The sequence below is a fragment of the Pogoniulus pusillus genome, chromosome 28 (genome assembly GCF_015220805.1).
Source record: "Pogoniulus pusillus isolate bPogPus1 chromosome 28, bPogPus1.pri, whole genome shotgun sequence".
In the NCBI taxonomy this organism is placed as follows: Eukaryota; Metazoa; Chordata; class Aves; order Piciformes; family Lybiidae; genus Pogoniulus; species Pogoniulus pusillus.
The window spans coordinates 18,081,912-18,102,677 of record NC_087291.1 but is presented as its reverse complement, the minus strand read 5'-3'; the positions used below and the strand labels follow the sequence as shown (position 1 = coordinate 18,102,677).

Here is a 20,766-nt window from a genome sequence, read left to right as displayed (position 1 = left end):
CCAGGCTGCCCAGGGAGGCTGTGGCTGCCTCCTGCAGGGAGTGTTCAAGGCCAGGTTTGATGAGACCTTGAGCAAGATGTTCTAGTGGGAGGTGTCCCTGCCTATGGCAGGGGGCTAGAACTGGCTGAGCCTTGAGGTCCCTTCCAACCTAAACCATTCTGTGATTCTATGATCTGAGGCTGAGGACCAAGCAGAGGAACTGGGTGCAGCCACTTCTTGTTCACCACAAAGATGAGTGCACAAGGAGAAACTGCTACCTTCCACTTCCACTCCACGCAGGCAGTGCTGCTGCTCACCAGCAAGAGCTTCATGTCTCACTGGAAGGCTTTTGGAACTTGCCCTGCAGGAAGACCCTGGGAACGCACAGCTGCTCCTTCCTGTTCACCGTTTCTCGCTGCACGTAGTCGTTGGCCACTTGCTCGTAGCCCTCAGCCCTGAAAAGCTGAGACAAGAACTCTGCAAGAGAATGTGAAAGCCAACAAGGTGAAGTTCTGAAACAGCAGCCAGCATCCACACAAGCATCACGTCCATATGTGCTGCAGCAGGCAGATCAGGCAGGCCTCTGGATTCTGCTAAGGCAACAGGAAACAAAGCAGAGGTGACTGGGGGCAGCCAGCAAGGGCAGATCATGCCTGCCAAGGGCCACGAGGCTGCTCAGAGGCTGCAGCAGCTCTGCTCTGAGGACAGGCTACAAGAGTTGGGGCTCTGCAGCCTGGAGAAGAGAAGGCTTGGAGGAGACCTTGGAGTGGCCTTCCAGTATCTGAAGGGGGCTAGAGGAGGGCTGGGGAGAGACTATTGGCAAGGTCTGAGAAGGACAGGATGAGGAGGAATGGGTTTGAACTGGCAGAGGGGAGACTGAGACTGGATGTTAGGAAAAGGCTCTTTGCAGTGAGGGTGGTGAGACACTGGCACAGGTTGCCCAGGGAGGTTGTGGAGCACAGAATCACCCAATGTGATCAAAGACACCCTGGAGGTGTTCAAGGCCAGGTTGGATGAGCCCTTGAGCAACCTGTTCTAGTGGGAGGTGTCCCTGCCTATGGCAGGGGATTGGAGCTGGATGATGCCTGAGGTCCCTTCCAACCTAAACCATTCTCTGATTCCCAGCTGCTCCATGCAGGCAGGCATGGGTCAGCTGCAGAAACACAACCTCAGTGAGGCAGCCTGGACAGCAGGGGCTTGGCTTAGGGACTCAGATGGCTCTCCAAAACCTGCCACACCTCTTATTTTCACTGACCCCTGTCACTCCCCTTGTGCCTGACCCCACTGTGTCCTGTCACTGTGCCTGCAGTGGTCTGGTTGACTGGACAGGGCTGGGTGCTAGGTTGGGCTGGATGAGCTTGGAGCTCTCTTCCACCCTGGCTGACTCTATGATAAATCCAAATGGAACACAGCAAACTCAGAAACTGCTGCTCTTGGCACACTTGAGCATGTGTGTGCAGAACACAAGCTTCACAGACAGGCTGGCAGTGCCCTGAAGCAAGCTGAGGCAGCAGATCCACAGAGGAGGAGGCAGACTGCAGGATCTCACCTTCACTGAAGAAGTAGGATCTTGTCCCATCTTGTCTAACATAAAAGTTTTCTGCCAGCTTGCTGCCAGCCTTGAACCTGAGCATGGCATGGTCATACAGCCCATAGTCTCTGAAGAGGACACACTTGCCTGGCTTCAATACCTGCCACAAAACACAGAGGTGCTGCCAGGAGAATGGATTTAGATATAGCTACCTTTGCAGACACATCCAGATACAGCCCAGACAAAGCATCCCACTGACAGACATCTTCAATCTGTTCCCTGCCACACAACAGCTCTCTAGGACCTGTAACTCTGCTCTGGGGAGACCTCACTTCCAATCCTGCCCCCAGTGCTGCTGTCCCCAGCAGCAAAAGGACACAGAGCTGTGGAGTGAGGCCAGAGGAGGCCACAAAGGTGCTCCCAGGGCTGCAGCAGCTCTGCCCTGAGCACAGGCTGAGGGAGCTGGGGGGGTGCAGCCTGCAGAGGAGAAGGCTCCAGGGGCACCTCCGAGCTGCTGCCAGTGCCTGAAGGCATCCTGCAGGAAGGCTGCAGAGGGACTTGTGCTGAGGGGCTCTGAGCTAGGCCAAGGGCAATGGTTTGGAGCTGAGGCAGAGCAGGGGGAGAGTGGAGCTGAGGCAGAAGTTGTTGAGTGTGAGGGTGGTGAGAGCCTGGCCCAGGCTGCCCAGGGAGGCTGTGGCTGCCTCCTGCCTGGGGGTGTTGCAGGCCAGGCTGGATGAGGCCCTGAGCAGCTGAGTCTAGCTGAGAGGTGTCCCTGGGCATGGGAGGAGGTCAACACATATGAGCTCTGAGCTCCTTTACATCCTGAGCCCGTCTGGGCTTGTGTGCATTGTGTGCTCTCACAAACACCTCCCATGAAGGGCAGGATACAGGCAGCCTGGAGACACCTGTTTGGGTGCAGATCAGCCACAGATCAGAAGATGAGAACATCCTTCTCCCTGAGAAGTTAGTTTCAAGCTAAAAAGAAGGAAAACATCCTTTAAAAGCTATAAATCCACCTGATAAATGCTCCTCAGGACATGAGAGGGGCAAAAGAAGCATTCTAGAACACTTTTCAGCCCCATGGAATGCAGTCTTAAAGATCACCAACACTAGAGGGGTGGGTTTATTTTTGTACCCTCCCTGAGAAGTTAGTTTCATGCTAAAGAGAAGGAAAAGTGGTTTAAAGGCTGTAAATTCACCTTGTAAATGTTCCTCAGGACGAGATGCATCTTGTCAGGATGAATGGCAGACAGCACAAAGATCAGTGTGACAACATCCACGGACTCTGCTGGCACGTGCTGGAGGAGATCGTCTCTGGTGAGGTCGCACTGGAACACCTGGCACCTCTCTGGGCTGTACAAGGGGTTTTGCTGGGAGAGGAGAGCAAGCCTCGGCTGAAGGCTGGCACCATGCGTCAGTGCAGCACAGCAAAACACTTCTGAAGCTACTGGCAGAGCCACACGAAACGAGGTGGCAAAGGAACATCAACCCCAGCAGGCAGCTAACAATCACATCCCTCGCTGCATACTGCCCCGGAGCACCTACAGCCACCAGGACAGCCTGGACTCAGGAAGCTGAGCAGAGAAGGGCACGAAGACAGCCCAGCAGACACAGCACAGCTGCTGTACAGCTGCTCCTCAGCTGCTTCTAGCCTTCAGGGCTCACTACAAGAAAGTCTGTCTTACAAAGCCACCAAAGCACAGCTCCTGAGCTACCAGCAGGCTGCTGGCAGCCAACAACCCTGCACTGGGCTGTTCCACCCCACGGCAGGGCTAGGTAAGAGGACATGTGGCCTTAGCAAGAAAGGTCAGCACAAGCCACGGAGGCAGCCTCAACAAGGCCTTCACAGAATCATCACTGAATGTCAGGGGCTGGAAGGGAACATCAAAAGCTCACCTGGTCCAGCCCCCTGCCAGAGCAGTATCACCCAGAGCAGATCACACAGGAACACATCCAGATGGTTCTGGAGTATTTCCAGAGAGGGAGACTCAACGACCCCCCTGGGCAGCCTGTTGCAGCGCTCTGTCACTCTCACAGGGAAAGAAATTCTTCCTCAAGTTCACCTGCAACCTCCCATGCCTCAACTTCCACCATTGCCCCTTGCCCTGGCACTGGGCATCCCCAAGAAGAGGCTCCAGCCTCCATCCAAAGGCCAGGGCACACACCGGCCAGCATCACCCACAAGCATACCTCAGGCTGCCCAGAGAGGTGGCTGGGACCCCATGCCTGGAGAGGCCTGACAGGGCTCTGGGCAAGCTGCTCTAGTGGAGGGTGTCCCTGCTGACTGCAGAGGGGGTTGGACTGGATGAGCTTTGGAGGTCCCTCCCAAGCCAGACCATCCTGTGACTCTGTGATTCCAGGCCACACACTTGCTGGACAGTAGCATTCACAGCCCTGTTCTCAAGGCTCTCCTTGGCACTCTCCCTGCTCCACAAACATCAGGGGCAAGCCTTCATCCCAGGCAAGCTCTGCTTGGACTGCAGAGTCAGCAGAGAGCTCTCAAGACCCACAGCCTCCAGAAATCTTTCAAGTAACACATCTATTACCACACTGCTACAAGTGGAGGGTGAAAAGCTAGGTCTTGAGCAACGACTTGGCTTCCTGCCCAGGAGCTCCACCAAAATGGGTCAGTCTCCATTCCCTGGCAAAAGCTATTCCACCCTTCTCACAAGAAAGGCAGGCAGGAGAAGCCTGTCCTTCCAGGAGCCTCTAGTGCCACTCTAAAAGAAGCTCCAAGCATCACACCAACCTTCACATACTCAACAGCTCGAGGAGAGAAGTCACAGGCGTATGCGAAAATGTGCAGGTCTTCTTCCAGGAGTGGAAACAAACAGTTCCCAACGCCACAGCCAGCCTCCAGGATGGTCAGCTTCTGACCTGCAAACTGGGGAGCACGAGATCCAAAGACAAAGCAAAGGGTTTGTTCTCATGACATGAGCAGACACTGCTCCATCAGCCTTTTAACACTATGACCAATCATCACTGCCTTTGATTCCTTGGCTCTGCTCTCCTCAACCCCACCTGCAGCCCTGGGTGCAGCTCTGGAGCCCCCAGCACAAGCAGGACATGGAACTGTTGGAGCCAGTCCAGAGGCAGCCACCAAGGTGCTCAGAGGGCTGCAGCAGCTCTGCTGTGAGGACAGGCTGAGAGAGTTGGGACTGTGCAGCCTGGAGAAGAGAAGGCTTTGAACAGACCTTGGAGTGGCCTTGCAGTATCTGAAGGGGGCTGCAGGAAGGCTGGGGAGGGACTGTTGACAAGGTCTGGTAATGAGAGGACAAGGGGGAATGGGTTTAGATGGCAGAGGGGAGACTGAAACTGGATGTTAGGAAGAAGATCTTTGCAGTGAGATACTGCACAGGTTGCCCAGGGAGGTTGTGTAGCACAAAATCAAAGATCACATTGGGTGATTCTGTGCTCCACAACCTCCCTGGAGGTGTTCAAGGCCAGGCTGGATGAGGCCTTGAGCTCCCTGTTCTAGTGGGAGGTGTCCCTGCCTGTGTCAGGGGTTTGGAACTGGCTGAGCTTTGAGGTCCCTTCCAACCTAAACCACTCTATGAAAAGGGAAGCAGGTATCTGTTGGCTGATCTGGCACTACAAAGCAGAAACCTTGGCTGCTGCAAAGTCACCAAGCTGTTCAGAGCATCCTCATGCTCCTTTAGCCATCTGCCCCTTAAGCAATCCACAGCTTGCTGCACTGCTTCTGTCTTGCCCTTCACCCAGCTATAATGAAGAGCAGCTGCACCTGGCTACTGCCCCTCACGGCGCTCTGCAGCCAGCCAGTAATGCTGGATGCTTGTGTGTTACAGTGGTGCTCTGCAGGGCCACCGACCTCCACCTGCCACAGCGAGGCAAGTTCTCTGTTTAGGACACAAAACAAGGACTGCAGATTTAGCCCTCAGCATCCAGGATGGATAAGCCAAAGCTGAAGCAGTGCATCTGATTCTGAGGAGGGGAGCTCAGATACCAGGAGAGACTACACAGGGCACTGCACACTTCACACCTGGCAGCTCTTGCCCAAGTGGCTCTGTTACAGTTAAACACCCAGCAACAACCGAGCCCACCTTTTGGGGGAGCAGAGTGATCTCACCTGCCGGCAGGCTTTCAGCTCTTCAAACTCCCTGGTGGTCCAGTGCCTGTCTTTGAAGAAGTTGGTGCTGTTCCTTTTGTAAAACAGATCCCAGTTCTTCTGTGCCTCTTTCTCCAGTTTCAGCTGCTTGAACTCGGACACCAAGCCCTGCCCTTTGGCCAGCTTCTCAGCTTCTTCTGGGCTGAGGGTTCTTGCACTGTGACCTTTCCTCTGCAAAGCATCATCCTCAGCACACACTGTGGTGACGTTCGAGCAACTGCCTGGTGTGTTTCCTTGCCGCATCCTAGATTCTTCCATGCCAACACGAACGCCAAAGACCCAAGGGTGACTTTTTTCCTTCGGTGTACCTTTCCATCACATCACTTGGGTGAAATGAGGATCTGGGAGCAAAGAAGATAAACAGTTACAGTGCATGCTTAATGCGATTCTGCAGTGCTCTGGTGGGAAACGTGAATTTAATGTGATTTTCACCCTGCACAGCCCAGCAGGGCCCACGCAGCCAAAACGTTGCAGTTTCTTCATAGGACAAGTCAGGGAAAAAACCCAGTTAAGTGCACAACCTGCTCCTCCCATGGAATCAGGCAGGCTGGAAGAGACCTCCAAGCTCAGCCAGCCCAACCTAGCACCCAGCCCTGCCCAGTCAACCAGACCATGGCACTGAGTGCCCCAGCCAGGCTTGGCTTCAGCACCTCCAGGCACAGACTCCACCACCTCCCTGGGCAGCCCATTCCAATGCCAATCGCTCTCTCCGCCCTGCGCCCAGCGAGCGCCGTTCAGCGCACAGAGCCTCTCCGAGGTCTATAACCCGGCCCGGAGACCCCAGAGCCCACTCTGTGCGAGCCCCTCTGCCCACCCGGGACCCCGGCTGCCCCCAGCCCCGCTCCGCCGCGGGAGCCGGGCCCCCGCCACACCGCGGCCCCGGCAGGCAGGGCCCCTCCTGCCCGGTCCGGCCCAGCGCAGGGCGGGCAGTGCGGGGCTCCCCCCCCGCCGAGGGACGCCCCTCGGTGCCCTGCGCCCCCTCTGCGGGGCCAGCGGCCGCCGCTCGGCCCCGCGTCCCCGCCTCGCCCGGCTGTACCCAGCGCCGCCGGCCCCGGAGCAGTTTCCCGGCTGCACTCGGCCCCCGGAAGGGCGCCGGGCGGCGGCGCACGGAGGAGAGGAAGGGACCAGCCGGGCCGGGGAGGGACGGTGCGGAGCGGGGACATGAACGGCTCGGCCAACTCGCTGCTGGACAAGGACGAGCACTCGCTGCAGCTGGGCGAGAGCTTCGAGCGGCGCCCCAAGGCCTCCTTCCACACCATCCGCTGTGAGCACCCTCCCTGCGCTCCCACGGGCCGCGGCCGCCCCTTCCTCCCGCTCCCCTCCCACTCCCCGCGCCCCGGCCCCTGCCCCGGCAGCGCTTCCCCTCCTGCCAGCGAGCGGGGGCTGTCCCGGGGCCCCTGCCCGCCGAGCGGCCGCGGGGCGGAGGGCAGCCCCTGTCCGGCGCCTCGCCAGCCTCACCAAGGCTTCCTCCTGGCGCTCTTCCGCGGCGTCTTGCCTCTGCTCCTGGTCGCCACCGCGCCTCTCCGCCTCCTTTGCGCCGCCACCCCGAGGCTTCGGTGCCCCTCAGCGCCGGTGTCCCCTCCCCGCCGCCGCACGCGTGGTTTCCCCGCGGAGGAGCCCCGCGCTGCGGGCGCAGGGGGCTGCCGGCGGCAGAGGGTCCGGGCCGGGGGCGAGCGGCTCGTGGAGCGTCTCCCGAGCGGGGCTGGGCAGCAGGATGCCAGCCCCCCGCGGGGCACCGCCGCTGCGTGTGCTTGGCGGGGGCGGCTGCGGGCGGCTCGCCCGGACCGGCCGCGGAGCCTGGGGCGCAGTCGGGCCGGTCCGCAGCCCGGGCAGCGGCGGCTCGGGCTGGAGCTGGGCATTTTCTCGGTGAGGCAGGGGGCAGGCAGCAGGGGCTCGGCGCTGCCTCACGAGTGCCAGAGCGGGCAGAACCTGGGATCTCCGGCAGCTCGATAGCGGGAAGCGGATCTGTGCCGTTCAGACACAGCGCTGGGTTTCGTTTCCCGTCAGAAGGCTGACGAGAAGCTCAGTGTCTCTGCACTTGGGGCAATACATTGCCTTTGCTTCCCCTAAATGAGTGCAGTGTGTGTAAAATGAGTAGCGGATTGGAGTCGGTGATCTCTAAGGTCCCTTCCAGCCTAAGCCGTTCTGTGGCAAATCACCAACAGCAAGTGAAAGCAACGCTCAGCTTAGGTTCCAGTGGCTTCGTACTAAGGTGAGGAATTTGTGTGGTTAACAGTAGGATTTTTTTGTTAACGATGCATAATCCTAGGCTCAGCCTCATGGCCTGTGTCCATACACTGCAAGAAAGTAGTGCTGATGGTATTAAGTCACCCGAGAGCGACCTGAAAGCTCAGCTCTGTTGCCTGGGCTGTTCCCCAGGCAGATGGGCTTAGGCTGCTCAGCAGTAAACTTCTGGCTAGTGCATCAACACCTAAGTTTTGTGCTTCACCCCCCTGGGTGTAGGTAGCTGCCCCACACTAAAGGGTACCATGCCATGGGTTTGGTACCTGCACTCCTTCATGCACAGCCCTGGACAGCTTTCTCCAGTCAGAAATCAAAATGTTAAACCACTCCCAGCTATCAGATTAATGATAGTGCAGGAGTTAAACCTCAGCCACATGCAGATAGAAATGGGCTGGCATCCTAGAACTGAAAGTGCTGCACTGATTGAATTTGTTAAGGGGTTGGGAAGCCAAAGCTCTTCAGATGGCAACTGGAAGAATGCAGGCTGGTTTCAAAAGAGCTTTTTTTGTGTGCTGCATTTTCTGTCCATGACTTTCAAGTGAGATCTCTTCATTTCCTGGTGATACATTTATTTCTCCCCTGCCCTAACTGTTGATCTGGAATGATTTATCTGGGATCCCAGCACAACATTGTTCCTGTAATCCTCTTCACCCAAACTACAATAAGAGGATTTTGCAGGCTAATTCTGTTTTGGTCTTCTTAAAGGACTTCATTCCTTTCCAAAATGTTTATGAAGCACTGTACTAGGGAAAAAAAACCCAAATAATTACAAAAGGATTATCCCAGGGCAACACATCTGGAAGGACTGCACTTGGGTGGACTTGGAGAGCCATGCACTGTCTGCAGCATGGATAGCCAAGCCGATACGCCTGGGAAGCTCTCCAGATAGACAGAGTTCCACAGAACGTTAGGGGCTGGAGGGAACCTCGAAAGCTCATCCAGTCCAGCCCCCCCTGCCAGAGCAGGGTCACCTAGAGCAGGTCACACAGGAACGAGTCCAGGCGGGTTTGGAATGTCTCCAGGGAAGGAGACTGCACAACCTCCCTGGGCAGCCTGCTCCAGGGCTCTGGCACCCTCACCGCGGAGAGGCTTTTCCTGATGTTCCCGTGGCACCTCCTCTGCTCCAGCTTGCACCCACTGCTCCTTGTCCTGTCATTGGACACCCCTGAGCAGAGCCTGGCTGCATCCTCCTGACACTGCCCTGCACATCTTGACCAACCACTTATGTCCCTGCAGAAATAAAAAGCCACTTAGTTAAAGCAGCTGAAGCACGAACAAGATAGCTGAGGCAGCTGCTATCACCTGCTGAGTGCCAGCCGTGGCCAGCCGCCCTCAGCCAGCCCCTGGCTGCGGAGTGGTTGTGAGGAGCGGCTGCGAGGTGCTGATAGCCGGGGAGGAGGCGCGGCAGCGATCTTCCTTTGCGCCGCAGCTCCTGCTCCCCTCTTGGCGGAGGCAGCGGCTCCTGCGCAGCTGCTGCGGTTTGCTTGGCCAGCTTGCACATGGTGGGGAGCAGTGGCTAGAAAATAGATTGCTGAGATGGAAATGAAAGGTATGATTTGGCCTGGCAGCTAAGGCATCGGGATGAAGTCGAGTGTGCCTGGCTCTGCTTGCTGAGCTGTCAGAGCAAAACCCAATTAGACATCAACATCTTCCTAATGAGGATTTATTACAAGCTGGGGGCTTGGGCTTGTTTTCTGCAAGTGTGCTTTTTGTAGTGGAATCTTTGCCTTCAATTTGTTCTGAGATATTAATTTCTTAACTCATATGGTAATTAAAAGCCTTGATAGTGAATATAATTGCACCTCCTCAGAGTCAGAGACGCCAGTACTGAATGGAGGCTTGTTTTGAAACCAACCAAAGCAAACCAACCTGGGTTTGCCTGCTCTTACTTCACTGTGAACCTCTCTGACTGCTGCTGATGGTTTTTTTTTTCCTTTTTTATGGCTCATCAGCATGACAGAATAATGAGGGGGAAATAATTTCAAGTTAAAATGTTCTTAGTACAGATAAATACTGCTCAGAAGTGCCTTGTATGGGGAACAAACCTTTCGGTACAGTGCAGCAAAAAACACTTCAGATTAGAGTTAGTCCTAAAGCTGTTGGAGCCTCAGCTTGGTTGTGCTTTCCATCTGCAGTGGCTTTGGACCAAGTCAGGTCAGCACCTCTTTTTTTTTTCCTTATGAGCAAGGTCAGAGGTCTCCTCTACCCTGGAGGAGGCATTGTGGAGGCTGTTGAATAGCCAGTAAGGCTACATGAGCTGGTGTCACTGGATTGGTCTGTGTCACAGAGGGACCCCTCAAGTTTGGAATTGGCAAGAGCCCTGAGTCCTCAAGCTGACACTCCTGAGATGCATGGTACAGTTTTACAGCTGCCTGCAAGATGTGTTGTCACTCAGAGCCTGAGGTTTGGAGAAGTCTGCTTTTGGTGTAAACCCTTGCTTTTGTTTTACCAAGGAGTAGAGACCCTTGTAGCAGCTTACACTGTGTGCCCCGAGCACGCTGGGGCTGGTGTCCCACCCTGCTGCCAAGGCTAGCCTGGGCTCCAGCATCAGCTGCAACCCCACTCGATGTGCAGTGGCTCTGGGCAGGGCAGGGTGGCACTTCTGGGGCCCCTAAGAAGTGTAATCACAATTGTTTCCCTCCTCAGATGACTTCAAGCCAGCATCGATTGATACCTCTTGTGAGGGGGACCTCCAGGTCGGTAAAGGAGACGACGTAACCATCACCCTGCCCCATATCCCAGTAAGTCTGTGGCATGTGTCCTTGTTTGCTCTCCAGGGCTGTGCAAACCTTCTTTGCACTTTTGTCTTTGTTAACAGGAGGGGGCTCAGTGCTTTAGCAGCCAGAGCTGTGCTGTGCTCCCTTAGGGAAGGGCTGTGCCACTGCATCTTTGTAGAGGGTGCTGCTTGCAGGGTTCCAGCCCAAGCTTTGCTTTTGGTGCCTTCCTTCATAGAATTAACCAGGTTGGAAGAGAGCTCCAAGCTCATCTAGCCCAACCTAGCACCCAGCCCTGGCCAATCAACCAGACCATGGCACTAAGTGCCCCATCCAGGCTTTGCTTCAGCACCTCCAGGCACGGCAACTCCACCACCTCCCTGGGCAGCCCATTCAATGCCAATCACTCTCTCTGCCAACAACTTCCTCCTAACATCCAGCCTGAACCTGCCCTGGCTTCAGGAAGAAAGGCAGAGCAGTTTGTGCTTTAGGCAGGCCTCAAGCCTGGCTGTTCAGGAGCCAGAGGCAGACCTGTGAGCTCGCTCTTGCTGTTGCTGAGCTGTGTCCAGAGAGCACAGAGCCTTGGCCTCGCTGGCAGGAGCAAGGAGCAGCCCTGGTGAGTGCTTGCCCATCCACTTCCTCCTCAAACCGTGCCATAAAGACCTGCCATGAGAGGGTGGAGGCCAAAGAGCAGTAAAACAAGTGACCAAACTGTTTATAGCTGCCACTGGTTTGTCACTGAAGCCTCAGTGGTTTTGCTACCAAGACAAAAGCGAGGGTTTGCCTGCTGGCACAGGAGCTGTTTGTGAGCTGCAGTTAATGCTCTGTGTCAGGCCCATAAGGCAGAGCTGGCAGGCAGCAGTGGCACTGCTGGTTGCAGGGGCACCAGTGGTTTTGGAAGCCATGAGTCACATCCTCTCAGTGGTGTCTTTTGTAGCATGTTGGGGTTTAATTGGTAGGTGATGGCACTGTGATAATTTTTGCTGAGTGAAGCGTTTTTGCCTGCTTCCTCCCATTGCTGTTCTCGGTCTGTCTTGGGTCACCTTTACTGCAGCAGGAGCTCAGCTGCTGGGGTTCGCCTGTGAAAACAATGAGTGTGGCAGTGCTGTTTGAGAGCAGGATTCATGGCAGTGGCCTTGGACTGAGTGAGAACAGTGTTGTTCACTCCCAGTTTGGGTCCACCATCTCTGTGCCAATGAGTCTGGTTTGTCTTCCCCTGGGCACAAGCAGCGTCGAGCTTTGGCATGCCCAGGAGCCCAGGGTGCTGAGCACACTGTTCTGTGTCCTGCTGCAGGGCAGTGGCAACTGCTGCAGATTGAGAGCTAGGAGAGGTAAGAAGTTCTGGAGTGGTTCAGCCTGACAAGATGGACTAAACTGCTTGGCTGCTGCTTTGGCTCTGGAGCGCCCTTTGAGTGGGTAGGACTTGGATTAGGAGTCGTGTTTTGGATTTGCCAAGTCACAGGCTCACAGCATGGCAGGGCTTGGAAGTAACCCAAAGGGATCATCCAGTCCAACCCCCCTGCCAGAGCAGGACCAGACAACCTAGCTCAGGACACACAGGAACACACCCAGGTGGTTTTGGAAAGTCTCCAGAGGAGGAGTCTCCACAACCTCTCTGGGCAGCCTGGGACCCTTTGAAGTAGAGAAGTTCCCTCTTGTGTTGAGCTGGAACCTCCTGTGCTGCAGCTTCCATCCATTGCTCCTTGTGCTATCCCAGGGAGCAGTGAGCAGAGCCTGTCCCCCCCTCCTGACCCCCAGCCCTCAGATAGTTACAGACATTGATTAAATCCCCTCTCAGTCTTCTCTTCTCCACACCAAGCAGCCCTAGGGCCCTCAGGCTCTCCTCCCTGAGGATACCTCTGATGATCTATTCAGTGGAGATATTTTGGTGTTCCTTGCTGCTTGGATAGACTGAGGGGCTGCTTCTGCACGTGGAATGAGCTTTCTGCTGGAGCAGGCTGCCCAAAGAGAGGCTGTGGAGTCTCCTCCTCTGGAGACTTTCCAAACCCACCTGGGTGTGTTCCTGTGTGGCCTGCCCAGGGTGATGCTGCTCAGGCAGGGGGGTTGGACTGGGTGATCTCCAGAGGTCCCTTCCAACCTCTACCATTATGTCCACGTGCTGCTGTGGCTTTGGAGCTGTAAGGCAGCTGTCCTTACATGGTTGGTGACAGTTGCTTGCAGTCCACTGTGCAAATGCTGCCCTTTTATATGGATGGAGGAAGAAACAAAGCAGTTTAAGTTCTTTCTTCAGCTAACTGCATTTTTCTTCAGGCAACAGATCTGCCACACAAATAATCACAGAGACTTCCAGGTTGGCAAAGCCCCCCAGGATCACCAAGTCTAACCTAGAACCCTTCTCTGCAAGATTCACCTTAAACCATAGCCCTAAGCACCACATCCCCAAAGTCACAACTTCATCTCTTGCCCAAGCCCACGTTTTCTGAGAGGAAATGTCAAGAAGATTTCTGACACTCACCAGGACCAATTGTGGAAATTCTCTTAGGTTACCAGGTGGGGAATGAGGCCTGTGAATAAAGGCAGCCATGGAGGACATGTTCTGTCCCTGCAGAGGTGTTTCAGATGCTGAACGCCATCAGGCAATGTCTGATCTGTTGCACACAGCTGTGTGTCTCCTTTCTGCTGAATGAAACTGCTTTCTGCAGGAGCTAAGGAGGAGCTGCCCAGCCTGGTGCTCAGAGCACTGCCTGGACTCATTGATCAACCTGGGATGAGGAAACCTAACCAAATGTGTGCTCTGTCTTTGATCCCAGGGCTCCACTCCACCCATGACCGTGTTTAAAGGCAACAAAAGGCCATACCAGAAGGACTGTGTGCTCATCATCAATCATGACACTGGGGAGTACATGCTGGAAAAGCTTAGCAGCAACATCCAAGTCAAGAAAACAAGGTAGAGCTGGGGCCAGGGCTGCCAATAAGCTTATCTCCTGCTGAACTTTCTTCTTTGGGCTTTTTTGAACCAGAGCTCTGTTTGCTTTTCTTCTGTAGTGATGTTTAATTACCAATCCTTATGGGCTTTAGGTGGCCAATTACCTTGCCTAGAAATGCTAGCAGGAGCAGGAAGCCAAGAGCAAAGGACCTGGAGGTGCTCTGTTGCCATAAGGACACAGTTCTCATTGGCAGTGAAACAAACCCCTCTGATGCTCTGAGGCTTTGGAAGCTGGGATATGTGTCAGGAGTCTCAGGTTAGCTGAGAAAGGCCATGGTAATATTAAGGCTGTCTCAAGGATTGTTGGACTTTGGGTTTGCTCCCTACAGCTTCCTGTGGAAGCAGCCAGAATGCTTTACTAATACACTCCTAGGGAGCAAGGAACACTCATCCCTGCCTTGGATCAGTGATAAAGTGACATGAATCCAAAGTGCCCAGCTGAGGAGGAGCTGCAGAAGTAGTGGCTGTGAGGTTTTGTCTGCAAGAGCTGCTGAGGCCAGACCACCTCCCTGTCCCAGTATCCTTCCTTCACTGCACACAGTGTCTGCAGCTGGAGCATTTTTGGTAGCCTTGCTGCTCTGCAGGTACTTGCTGTCCCTCCTGGTGCTCTTGCAGCATCACTGGACCACAGGGTATTGGGACCTAAAGAGAAAGCAATTTAGTGTTCAGATGTCAGATGTCTTGTACTGGGCACTGCTGAGGCCACACCTTGAGTACTGTGTTGAGTTTTGGGTGCCACAGGGTAACATTGAGGGACTGGAGCAGGTCCAGAGGAGGGCAATGAAGCTGGTGAAGGGTCTGGAAACAGGGCTGGGGAGGGGCAGCTAAGGGACCCAGGAGTGTTTAGTCTGGAGAAGAAGAGGCTGAGGGGAGACCTTCTGCCTCTCCATAACTCCCTGAGAGGAGGCTGGAGCCAGGTGGTTGGTCTCTTCTCTCAAGTTAGTGCCATGGTCCAGTTGATTGGATAGGCCTGGATGATAGTTTGGCCTGGATCATGAAGATCTCTTCCAACCTGGTTGGTTCTATGATAAGTTACTAGCAATGGGACAAGAGAAATGGCCTTGGGTTGCCCCGGGGGAGGTTTAGGTTGGGCATTAGGAAAAATGTCTTTGCTGCAAGAGTGGTCAGGGATTGGCGCAGGCTGCCCAGGGAGGTGGTGGAGTCCCCATCCCTGGAGGGGTTCCAGAAAGGTGTGGCCCTGGCACTCTGGGACATGGTTTAGTGGCCGTGGAGGGGTTGGGTTGCTGGCTTGGCTGGATGATCCTAGAGGGCTTTTCCTACCAGGATGGGTCTGTGTGGTCTAGATGGGCAGCAGGTTAAGAGGATCCAGTGCACACTTTGGGTCTAGCAAGCTGGTCTAATAGGAAGTGTCCCTGCCCATGGGAGTTGGAATTGGATGATCTTTGAGATTGCTGCTTTCACTGCCAGAGATATTAACTGTCCTGCAGTCTCTATCCCATCACTGAGTGAGTGGAAGGAAGAAATTCCTGCCCTGAACTGAGCACCTAAGCAGAGCATTGCCCCAGAGACTATTTCCCACTAAAGAAACAGCTTAAACTGTTGTTAAGGGATAACAGCAAATGATTGAGAAGCAGGAATTAAGTGCTTGGCTGCTGCATTTAGCAGCAAGAATGATTGCTCCAGTCGAGTTGACCTCTAGGAGAGTTCAGTCTGGGATGATTTAACTGCAAGTGAGAAATTTCTTTCTGCTGCTGTGGTTGTTTTCAGCAGGGTTTTGCTAGGAGTGGATTTGTTTTCTCAGGTAGTTACCTTCTGGTACTGTGCTTGCTTATTGGTTTTGAAAAAGTACAAATGCTGCTTGCTGAATTAAAGCCTCCTTTGTCCTTCAGGAGGAGAATTGGGCACCACTGAGGCAGTCTGGGTGGAAAGGACATTCTGCAGGGGTGCTGCAGAGCAGCTGTGTGTGCTGGCTTGTTGCTGGAAGCAGGAGCTGCTCGCAGGAGGCTGCAGTTCACTGTTTGGCCGCACAGACCCAGATGGCAGCCCAGCGGCAGGGTGCTGCCAGCGCTGATGCCCGTGGTGGGTTTGTCTTTGCAGAGCGGAGGGCAGCAGTAAGATTCAGGCCCGGATAGAGCAGCAGTCTGCCCGAGCATCTCAGCCTCCTCCGCAGTTCAGAGCCCCAACCAAGCCAGCAGCTGGGCCCAAAACCTCTCCTTTGAAGGATAATCCCTCGCCTGAGCCTCAGCTGGATGACATCAAGAGAGGTAAGGAAGGGTTTGGAATTTCCTGAGCTTGGGCTGAGTTTGCCTTTCCTCTTTATAGTTGAAAAAAAAAGCCATGACTGTGCAGGTTATAACAGTGTGGGAGGCAGTGTTCAGGGACTCAGAGCTGGTCCCTGACAGGTTGGTTACCTTTGTGCCTCATTTTAAGGCATCTGAGTGAATTATTGATGCTCCTCTGCCAGCACAGATATCTATACTGCAGTCTCCCCTGGCATGGGAGAACCTCCTTGTTCTGGATGCTTTGCTGTCTTCCAAGCTGCTTCTCTGCTCTGAAAAGCAGTCAGAAGCATGAACTGGGAAACGTGTGGCTGGCTGCTAGAGCAGAGGAATGGCAGCAACCACAACAGCTGATGGTCTGAGATCTGGTTCTGCAGCCCTGGCGTGGAGGAGCTGCGCTGCGCAGAGTGAAGCCAGAGCTGCTGCCAGTGGCTGCCTTCCCACCGCCGGGCTGGAGCTCCTGTGCCCAGCAGTGCTAGCAGGGACAGGACGAGGGAGAGCAGCCCTGCAGCCTCCTCCTCTGCAGCCTGGTCACAGCTGCCATGGAGCTGCTGTGCTCCTGCAGCACCGTGAGGGGCTGGCTGGCTGCCCTCAGCCTCCTGCCCAAGCACTGCTCTGTCCCCGTGCTTTGCTGCAGGCTTTCTTTGCCTGCATCTCTCCTTTCCTTTCATACTGGGCTGGGCTCTGGCTTGGCTGGAAGACTTCAAACTGCCATTTTCATTTGTTTCTTTTGTGTTTCTTCTCTTATTTTTAATAGAAGATTGCTCTTCTGGATCTCTTTTTCTCTCTCCTTTTTCTTTTCCCTCCTGTCCCACATAGCTATTTTTGCCTGTAGACTTAGCCTGTGTTAATTGCCCAGACGCTGTTAATTACCTAGCAGGGTTGCTTTTTTCAGTCAAGGTGACATTTTCACTGCTGAGCTATCTGTGTGTTTGCATAGGTGCTGGCTGGCCTCACTCTGGCAACAGCAGCAGTCTTTGCAATCCCTGGATGCTGATCGGCAGGTGGAGGCTCCGTCTGAGGGTGTTAGCCACAGGTCCCTGTGCAGTGCCATTTCTATTGCCTGTGTCCTAGGCAAGGAGAACATAAAATAAGAACTGAATCAGTTGTGGGGTTTAAATGCCTTTTCTCAGCGTGTGGAATAAGTTCCTTCAGCCCTGGGGCATGTCTTGTATGCAGACAGCAGCTTGGGAGAGCTTAATGGCGTTGGTCAGCGGTGACATCTCTCCTACAGAGACCATTGTGTAGTGGGCTGAGATAGAGATCACTCTGGGTAGAGCTCCCTGGTAAGTGTTTCACCATCCAGATAAATAGCTTGGAGAGATTTGCTTCCAAAATCTGGGTTGAGGTAATCCAAAGCACCAGTGCAGGCTTGGCAGTGAGTGGCTGGAGAGCAGCCCTGAAGAGAGGGATTTGGGAGTGTTGGTGGATGAGAAGCTCAACAGGAGCCAGCAGTGTGCACTTGCAGCCCAAAAAGCCAAGCAGAGCCTGGGCTGCAGCAGGAGAAGTGTGGCCAGCAGGGCCAGGGAGGGGATTCTCCCCCTCTGCTCTGCTGAGACTCCACCTGGAGTACTGCATCCATCTCGGGAGCCCCTGGGACAAGAGGGCTGTGGAGATGCTGGAGCAAGCAAACTGTAGAAGGGGCTTCCAGGAGTGTGAAGTGTGTAAATGACAGCAGTGGAGGTGAGGGGCTAGGATCCTGACCTGTGCTTCTGCTTCTTTGAGTTCAGCTCCAACAGCTAAGGAAAAGGTTGGTTTGGTTTCCTTCCTGTCTCTGTCTTTCATGAGAGATATTTGGATGTGACAGATTCACACTTGACAAAATGGTTGTGTTTTCAGACTCTTTCTCCCTCCAGTTCCACGGGGCCCTGTTGCTGGCTGCAACCAGACGAATGTGCTTTGATTTCAGAGCTGAGAGCAGAGGTGGAGATTATCGAGCAGATGAGCAGCAGCAGCGGCAGCAGCTCCTCGGCTTCAGAGAGCTCATCTGGGAGCGAAGATGAGAGCTCCAGCAGCGAGGGGGAAGAGCCAGCCCATGTGTCCCCTTCCCAGCCTCCACACCAGCACTACAACAACAGGAACCCTGTGGCCAACGGCAGCAGCAGGCCACAGGGCAGCAACCACCTCATGAACACGCTCCGTGAGTGAGGGCTGTGGGGGGCTGCTGCCACCGCTCCTCTGCCCAGCCTCCTGGGCTCACTCTGTCAAGTGGCAGTCCCAGGGAGCTGCCCTGGCCAGAGTGCAGGGACAGGGCATTTGTGTCCAGTTCTGGGCCCCTCAATTAGAGAGAGATAGATGTTGAGGTGCTGGAAGGTGTTGAGAGAAGGGCAGCAAGGCTGGGGAGGGGCCTGGAGCACAGCACTATGAGGAGAGGCTGAGGGAGCTGGGGGTGTGCAGCCTGCAGCAGAGGAGGCTCAGGGCAGAGCTCATTGCTGTCTGCAGCTGCCTGCAGGGAGGCTGTAGCCAGGTGGGGTTGAGCTCTGCTGCCAGGCAACCAGCAACAGAACAAGGGGGCACAGCCTCAAGCTGTGCCAGGGCAGGTCTAGGCTGGATGTGAGGAGGAAGTTGTTGGCAGAGAGAGTGATTGGCATTGGAATGGGCTGCCCAGGGAGGTGGTGGAGTGGCTGTGGCTGGAGGTGTTGAAGCCAAGCCTGGCTGGGGCACTTAGTGCCATGGTCTGGTTGGTTGGGCAGGGCTGGGTGCTAGGTTGGGCTGTCTGAGCCTGGAGCTCTCTTCCAACCTGCCTGATTCTATGACAGATTTTTTTGTACAGAGGGCCAAGCCCTGTCTGAAGGTGTGGAGATTGCTCTGGAGCCTGTAGATTGGGAAGCACCACTGTGGGAGGATCTGGTGCCCAGGAGGACAGGAATTCTTTTAGTGTGGTGTAAATATGCCAGGGAAAGGTCTGGAAGGAGCTGTGAGTGGCAAACACCTATCTGGTGGCCACAGAGTTTCTGAGGCTCTCTTTATTAGCTGTGTTGCTTTGTCACAGGATATGCTCTGTGCTCACTGCACCCTCAGTATCTGAAGTGGGCTACAAAAAAGCTGGGAAGGGACTTTTTAGGCTGTCACGTCTTGGGGGAATGGAGCAAAGCTGGAAATGAGGAGATTCAGACTGGATGTTAGGGAGAAGTTGTTCATCATGAGGGTGGTGAGAGCCTGGAAGGGGTTGCCCAGGGAGGTGGTGGAAGCCTCATCCCTGGAGGTGTTTGAGGCCAGGCTGGCTGAGGCTGTGGGCAGCCTGCTCTAGGGTAGGGTGTCCCTGGGCATAGCAGGGGGGTTGGAACTGGCTGATCCTTGTGGTCACTTCCAGCCCTGACTGATTCTGTGATTCTGAAAAGTGCAAAATGTGTTTCTAAAGCAGCTTTGTTGTTTGCTTTGTGTCCCTTAGGGAATGACTTGCAGCTGAGTGAGTCTGGGAGTGACAGCGATGACTAGAGGCTGGGCTTTGGCTGCTTCTGTTCCACATCCCTGCAGAACTCTTGTTACCTGGAAGTGAATGCTGTGGCTTAGGAAGAGGAGTTCCACATGTGGAGTTTTAATAGGAGAAGGGCACAGCCCTACAGAAGAGCAGCTGTGGGGGGGCCGTTTGTGACTGCAGTGTACATTTTGTGTCTGTCCTGACCCTTCTACAACTTTCCATCGATCATGCACAGTGGTGAGCCAAGGTGCGCTGCTGTCCATCACCCGTGGCCTAACGTGGAACTGTATGATGTCACCTAAGCCTTTCCTGGTTGCAGGGGAAGACTTTGAGGGGGACTTTTGTACATATAAGGTGTGTATGAGGCAATAATTGAGTCGAAAAAGCCGTGCAGGAGCTGCTGTGTGCACCGGCGTGGGACTGTCGGAAGCGGACTTTGATGATGGAGTTGATCCCTTTGATTTGGGACTTTTCTAATGCCTTTTTAGTGCTGTTTATGATGGATTCAATGGACTTCACCTTTAAAGAGTTGGGAACCAGAAATGACAAAACCATGTTCATCACAAAGCTTGCTGCACCAGTGCCTTACAAGCAGTTTAAAGAGGGCTTCAGTCCCTGCCGTCTGCCCCAGAGGACGTGATGCTGACTGTTCCCCAGCTGCAGATGGAGGCTGCACTTCACACACAGCAGCTGAGGGTGAGGTGAAGGACAGGCCTCAGTCACTTGCACACAGCCAAGCAGGAACGAGCTCAGCATCTTCTTTTGCAGCTGCAGCATCTCATTTACCTCAGGCACTCAGATCCAGCCTTCAGAAATATTTAGGGCCCTGATTACCAGTGAAATTGCAACATCACAGGCACAAGATATTGGACTTAGCTGCAAAGAAGAGGCCAATTTCCCTTCCTAGAGAATGCAGAGAGCAGAGACAGCCAAACAATTGTTGCTGAAGCAGCAGAAGTCTCTCCCACTCCAGCTGTCCAAGGCAGGCTTTGGTGCAGGTTGCTTGCTGGAGAGGATCTCTGTGCTTGGCAGGAATGCACAGAACATGCAGTGAAGTTCATCCTTGTTTCAGAGGCTTTGCAAGGTGCTTGGCTGGGTTATCAGCACCACCTTTTGCTCGTGCAGTGAAGCTCATGCCTGTTTCAGGGGCTGGGTTTTTACCTTCTTTTGCTTTCATGGAAAATGAGTGCCAGTAGGAAATGAGCCTGAGCCACCAGGCTGGCTTTTTAAATGCAGGATTCAATGGCATAGGAAAAGTGGTGCCACAGCTGTGGTGCCACCCTGAGGAATGGGAAGCTGAAGTGGTGGCCTCTCCATTTCTGCAGGGTCTGCTTTTGTCTATCTCTCAGTTTCTGTTTCACTGCTGCCTGCTTACTGAGCTCCTTGCAGTTTTTAGGAGGTGTTGAAGAGCAGGGGGACATCTGGGTTTATTTTTTGGCATTAGATACATATCTAGGGCATATTTTTGCATTCTTGTACATACCTTTGAAATTATTTGGGCTTTTTTTTAAAGTGATTTGTGCTGTGGGTCCAGCTCTGGAATACACTTGATGTAAAGCCACAA

The 20,766-nt window shown here is 54.4% G+C and overlaps 2 protein-coding genes across 4 annotated transcripts in view; one reads left to right on the top strand and one right to left on the bottom strand.

The window, feature by feature from the left end:
• Positions 1-7,313, bottom strand: part of METTL6 (methyltransferase 6, tRNA N3-cytidine) — a 20,958-nt gene extending 13,645 nt beyond the window's left edge. For 2 of the 3 annotated variants that reach the window (XR_010307549.1, XM_064167245.1), the window contains exons 1-6: positions 6,673-6,774; positions 5,598-5,977; positions 4,260-4,394; positions 2,710-2,880; positions 1,529-1,670; positions 297-456 (exon numbers count right to left, since the gene is read on the bottom strand). Coding sequence is in view for 2 of the 3 variants with exons in the window: in XM_064167245.1 (XP_064023315.1) it covers positions 308-456; positions 1,529-1,670; positions 2,710-2,880; positions 4,260-4,394; positions 5,598-5,894 (894 nt within the window). In the remaining variant the exon portion in view is untranslated. Of the gene's footprint in view, positions 1-296; positions 457-1,528; positions 1,671-2,709; positions 2,881-4,259; positions 4,395-5,597; positions 5,978-6,672; positions 6,775-7,094 lie in introns of those variants that run through there. The other variant, XM_064167246.1, reaches the window with a different exon arrangement.
• Positions 6,706-20,766, top strand: EAF1 (ELL associated factor 1). The gene is made up of 6 exons (XM_064167247.1): positions 6,706-6,900; positions 10,527-10,621; positions 13,366-13,502; positions 15,600-15,766; positions 17,691-17,921; positions 19,173-20,766. The coding sequence occupies exons 1-6, from the start codon at positions 6,798-6,800 to the stop codon at positions 19,217-19,219; spliced, it is 780 nt and encodes a 259-aa protein (XP_064023317.1). The 5' UTR covers positions 6,706-6,797; the 3' UTR covers positions 19,220-20,766.